At 36.4% G+C, this 6,074-nt stretch overlaps 1 protein-coding gene across 1 annotated transcript in view; it reads left to right on the top strand.

The window, feature by feature from the left end:
• Nucleotides 1-1,223: 1,223 nt before the first annotated feature.
• Nucleotides 1,224-6,074, top strand: part of LOC116301704 (receptor-type tyrosine-protein phosphatase S) — a 53,075-nt gene continuing 48,224 nt past the window's right edge. Inside the window, exons 1-4 of the mRNA XM_089030717.1 lie at nucleotides 1,224-1,367; nucleotides 2,220-2,557; nucleotides 4,292-4,430; nucleotides 5,254-5,561. Coding sequence (XP_088886843.1) covers nucleotides 1,277-1,367; nucleotides 2,220-2,557; nucleotides 4,292-4,430; nucleotides 5,254-5,561 — 876 coding nt within the window. The 5' untranslated portion in view covers nucleotides 1,224-1,276. The remainder of the gene's footprint in view (nucleotides 1,368-2,219; nucleotides 2,558-4,291; nucleotides 4,431-5,253; nucleotides 5,562-6,074) is intronic.

The following is a 6,074-nucleotide window of genomic DNA, read 5'->3' as shown; positions in this document are numbered from 1 at the left end:
AAAAAAACGTCTGCGCGCGCATTGGTCGGAAAGGACTGGCACTAGCAGAGAATATATCCAAGATGGCGCTTTATTTGGCGAGAGTGTGTATTTTGTAGATCTACCAGTCGATCTGTAAACTAATTACGATTTTGAGACGACAATACCAAAATTATTGATGGCTAGTTGAGAGAAAATATATTCGGTATTGGGCGGAGTCGCGTAGGATTATCATCCGATGTGCCCGACACACGCAAGTTCTAAAGGCCACTCGATTTTTTTAGAACAGCTGGTTGTTCTTTTTCTGTTTTCGTAATGGAACTGCGTAATGATATCGATACTGGTTTGAATGAGCAAACCAACAATTTTTTGGTTATTCACCCTTTCCATACATCGGTTCACTGGTCAAACACAAAGCATTCAGTCGAGGTTGGAAGGTTCAAATTTGAATAATCCTTTGAAAGTACCTTGGCGCCTCGCTGGAGCGCTTTGTGTTTGACCAGTGAACCGATGTATGGAAAATGGTGAATCGTTGCAATAGTACATGAAGAATTCAACGATCGCGACTTGCTATGTCTAAACAAATTGTACATGAGGGAAAATTTCTTTGCATTTTAAGGCCGCGCAGTCCGATAGATAATACTAGAGAGTTTTAGACTGACTTTTTTTCTCCCCGCAAACGACAAACGTGGCCACGTTTTCATCGTTTTATTTTACTTTACCTCTAGCAAACTTTCTCTCCACACACAATTCTTTTTTTTGTTTTTTTACTACTTGGATTTTTTTGATATTCGTTTTTAGTCATTTAAGAGAATTTTTCTCTGGTCAATCGACGTTTCATGTTTGCCGTGAACGTAAATCTAAAACTCTCTACTAATTGCATCGTACGTGATGTAGTAATACGGGAGAGAGAGGGTACTAGTTATCAGGATGATAGAAAGATTGAAAATGAAAGCCATGCCTGCTGTAACATGACTGATATCCACTGCTAGTGACCCATGAACTCTTTCTTATCCTTCAGGGTTTGACTTGTCAATATACTGAAACATCTTCAACTATCTCATCGGCTATCAACTTACACATCCGGCCTTAAAACAAAACACTAAATGCTAATATTTAATCCATCAATTATCCTGTCTCTCCAAGTTATGCTAAAACCCAAGCTAGACATCATTCCTCTAAAAGACTAAGGATTAATTTTGCCTTTATTATCGAGTTCTGAAATGCAATAAGACATTTCGACAATTGCTTTCGATTCTATTAAGTGTTGTTTGAGAACCGAATTAGAGAGTCAAAAATGAATTTACAAATCAGCAATGGATTCTATCATTTCCGCGTTCTTTTGGTGATGATAATATTCAACCAAATCAAACCAGGATCATTTACAGGTAAAAATCAATCCAAAATATATTAGATAAAGAACCAACGCTTTGTTCTTTTTAAGCTATAGGACATGTAAATGATTATTTGTTCAATTTCTGTGACAGACCTCTGATCAGGTCAGATGAATTGGTTCTTTAAACGATATTTTCTCGCGTGACGTTTTTTCTACTAATCGTTTAATCCTCAATTTGCTTAATTGTCTTAACAGAGATAAATACCGATCATAAGTCCTTTTTCTCCTAGGATTTTAGTTCTACTGAGTCATGTCTTTTATATGCGTATTGTAGTGTTCCTTTGATTTTTTATTTAATGTGTTGAGTAAATCTTATAAAAACATGACCTTACAAAACTCACATACGGATATCTTATAAAATGTCTACTTGAAGTTGATATTGTATGTTTGATCAAGACAACGTGTAACGACAGAAACCTTTGGTTGTGTTTGTGTGCATTTTTTTTCTTTTCATTATTATTCATTTACAATCTTATTATTTTGTATTTTCATCACGTCATCAGCAGAAAGCTGTAGCTGCAGACTCGTTTTTTTACGTGTACACTTACGACACAGAGAGAAGAAAAATCGGGAAAATACTGAAATAAATAGATAAATAAAGAGGGCACACCAAAAATGTGTGAAAAAATTGATCATATGATTTAAGTAATCAGGCAGGCATCACTCCATCTAAAAAAACTAGTAAAACGATATATCGATGAAGAGCACATGGAATGATGTAGGTAGTAATATCCCTTTAATGCTGTATACTCGATATACCGTGAGAAAAACTGTCCTATTTTCACGCGCGTACATTCTTGATGCAACCAATTTCATTTACAAAAGATCTTTTCTTCCTTTGAAGATAACAACTGTGCTGACAGATTGATTGGTGTAGAGAACAGATACATCATACCTGACAGCAGTTTTACAGCTTCCTCGTACTACCAAAGTTCATCATCTGACTACCGATACCACCCATCCAATGGTAGACTTGGTGTCAATAATGGATGGGGTCCATCTTGGTCGAAACTTAATGACCCAAATCAATATCTACAGATTGATTTTGGTCTTCCTTACGTTATCTGTGCTGTAGCCACACAGGGGCACAGTTCTAACTATGAGTGGGTGACAAAGTATAAAATAAGTCTGTCGATGGATAATATAAACTGGAAGCCTTACCAAGAGAACGGGGCACTAAAGGTAAGAAATAGAAATCAATTTGTCATAGAAGTCGAGAAATAAAACCACGTTTATGTCTTTATTTCATTACAAATCAAAGCACATTAAGGGCTGTTTTTTTCTTCTGTATTTGTAGTACTGCTTTTCGGTTCCTCCTCCTTTACTGAGGCAACATTATTGTAAATTAGATTATAATTAGAACATATTTGAATTGATTGAATTCTATAATTTAATAAACAGACAATGGGTAGAGTGACCACAGTAAATCCGTGAAACACTAATAACTAAATAGTACAAAATAGTGCTAGTTAAACAATAGAAAACAATGGAATTTGCATGAAATTGTGCTATTTAGTATTACAGTAATGATGAAAAGGTAAATTATACACCGTGAAAAGATGAAAAAACTTACTGACGTTTCGGACGCTAGTCCTTCGTCGTATATTTGACCAAAACAAGCAATCAAAAGACAAAAGAAAAGGTTAGTTGAAAGTAAAGCGTTCATTAATTAATTTTATTAATACATACATACATACATACATACATAGTTTATTCAAATCGCAAATAAATTATTGACAAATAGTAAAATACAAGTAAGAGCAGAGGCTAGCAAAAAGCGATACAAATAAGACAACAAAGCACAATAATAGGCGACTTGAAAGGAAGTTATGAGGTTATCCCTATGTGAAAACTCCCAAGAAAAACAACAAAACATGACAAAAATGCATTATAAAGAAAGACCCTAAGCAGCGTAATTAGCGAAAAATGCTCTATAAATGAAGTATAAGTATATGAATATGTACTAAATAAAGGAGAGACAAGCTCTCCGCCACCCTGAGCCCCACCCCCGCACGCGCACCCACCAGACAGATTATGAAGTTAATGAACGCTTTACTTTCAACTAACCTTTTCTTTTGTCTTTTGATTGCTTGTTTTTGTTTCCTTGCCTACCTTGCTCTCATTGGTTTCTTTTGTCTTATTCTATCATATATACACTCCTTTCTACCACTTCTTTCTCTTTTACTTCGACGAAGGACTAGCGTCCGAAACGTCAGTAAGTTTTTTCATCTTTTCACGGTGTATAATTTACCTTTTCATCATTACTGTTTCATTAGAAACACCGACGCAGCTCACACTAGTTTTTAGCTAGTTATATCTATTTAGTATTACTAAAGTTTCACGGCTGATTTACCGTTGTCACGGCTCTATTACCAATAGCCAATAAGCCTGAAGCGAGATGACGTTTTACCCCCGACTCTATACCATAATAGTTTTTAAAATTCTTTCATATTAAAATTTTCGATTCCTTAGAGAATACAGGAACAATAGTCATAATTAAAGAACAAAAGCAATGTGAAAAGGATTATGGTCTAGAGACGGGGGTAAAACGTCATCTCGCTTCAGGCTTATTTACTCCAATCAAAGTGTGTTGTTTGTTGCCCAGTAAACAAGCTGCAGGAAAATCGACATTGTTTGTGCCATTTTAATAGTTATCATAAAACCACGTCTTTATTTCATTACAAAACTTGATTTGAATCAGGAAATCAAGTGAAAATTATCATTTTAAAAGGCTGTTTTGGTATCCTGTTCAATAACCTTATTCACTAGATTTCCTATGATATTCCGTATTAGTAGGATAATCCGTCTTTTATTGAAATAGCTGTCTTTAACACAACTAAAAAATGTAACCAACACGATGAGGTTTGGCTATGGTGTTAACCGTGATTTTATCACTTTTATGATTTTATGTTTCAGTTTTTTGCTGGAAACACCGACAGAAGAACCATCAAAAAACACTTCCTTTCTCAACCCTTGACGAGATACATCAGATTCATACCTACAACGTACCAATCCTGGAAAACAATGAGAGTAGGGGTCTATGGATACTTAAAAGGTAAAACCCTTTATAAATCAAAATGATAAATATACATCGACTGATAAATTTTATTAAGGCCTCGTCCACATGTATCCGGATATTTTTGAATCCGCAACGCAACTTTTTTGTTGCGGATTTAAAAAAATTCGCGATCACACGTTTATCCGATACGTATCCGGATATCAAAATCTTAGGTAAACAGAGCATGCGCACTTGAGCATGACCATGAGCTAAAGATTGGCGCCATTTCCGTTTGCCTACGTCAGCGTATTCAAAAATATACGGATTCAACCGTCCACACGACCCCGGATTCACACCGTATTCAAAAATTTCCACTCTGGAGACTGTATTCAAAAAGTTGCGAATTCGAAAATATCCGAATACGTGTGGACGGGGCCTAAGGCGCAGGCATACAGTGAGACTTTGCTCGTCAGGAGGAACCCATGTGACACTACCTGTAGATAGTAGAAACAATTTTAACCGTTGCAGGGTGAACACGTGGTGTGATCGTCCTCGACAGCATCGTGTTTTATTTGAAATATAGATATCCACAACAGCGTTCTACAAACCAAACGTACTTGCTATACATTAAGTGTGATTATATCTTTAGATAGATCGCAATTATTTGGCAGTAATACACTCGAGTGCATGAGAAATAAAAAATAAGATAAAAAAAGAGTTTTAAATGGCTAAAACCAGCCACACTCTTTGAATGCCTAGGCCAACATGGGCGATGTAATCTGGTAGTCCCATCCAAACTATATGCAAATCAGGGTCCTACAATATCACTTTAATTGATCTTAACTATATAGACTCCATCCCTTCTTTTCTCATTTCGTAGCTTGCGAGAACTCTCCTCTTGGCATGGAATCAGGAGCTCTTCAAGATGGCAGTATATCAGCTTCTTCTGCTGAGAACTTACACCCAGCCAAGAATGCCAGACTACATTACACATCAGGCTCATCGTGGTGTGCCTCTACAAGTGACTCTGATCCATATCTACAGATTGACTTAAGGACATCTCACCTTATTTGTGCTGTGGCTACACAAGGAAACAGCATGGCTGACCAGTGGGTTAAGACGTACCAGATACATACATCTACTGATGGTACAACATGGACCACTTATCAGGAGAACAATACTGACAGGGTAATGTAGCATTAGTGATAGTATGATAGACCAGTGAGTAAAGAGGTACCAGATAGATACATCTACTGATGGTACAACATGGACCACTTATCAGGAGCATAATACTGACAGGGTAATGTAGCATTAGTGATAGTATGATAGACCTGTGGGTGAAGACGTACCAGATAGATACATCTACTGATGGTACAGCATGGACCACTTATCAGGAGAACAATATTTACAGGGTAATGTAGCATTAATGATAGTATGATAGATCAGTGGGTTAAGACGTACCAGATAGATACATCTACTGATGGTACAACATGGACCACTTATCAGGAGAACAATACTGACAGGGTAATGTAGCATTAATGATAGTATGATAAACCAGTGAGTAAAGACGTACCAGATAAATACATCTACTAATGGTACAACATGGACTACTTATCAGGGAAAAAAAACATTGACAGGGTAATGTAGCAATACTGATAGTATGATAGACCAATGAGTGAAGAGGTATCAGATAGATACATA

Source organism: Actinia tenebrosa, unplaced genomic scaffold (assembly GCF_029948245.1).
Source record: "Actinia tenebrosa isolate PJP-AT-01 unplaced genomic scaffold, QUT_ActTen_1.0 PGA_scaffold15__27_contigs__length_11533743, whole genome shotgun sequence".
Lineage (NCBI taxonomy): Eukaryota > Metazoa > Cnidaria > Anthozoa > Actiniaria > Actiniidae > Actinia > Actinia tenebrosa.
Note: the sequence above shows the minus strand (reverse complement) of the source record. Positions and strands in the feature narration are given on the sequence as shown.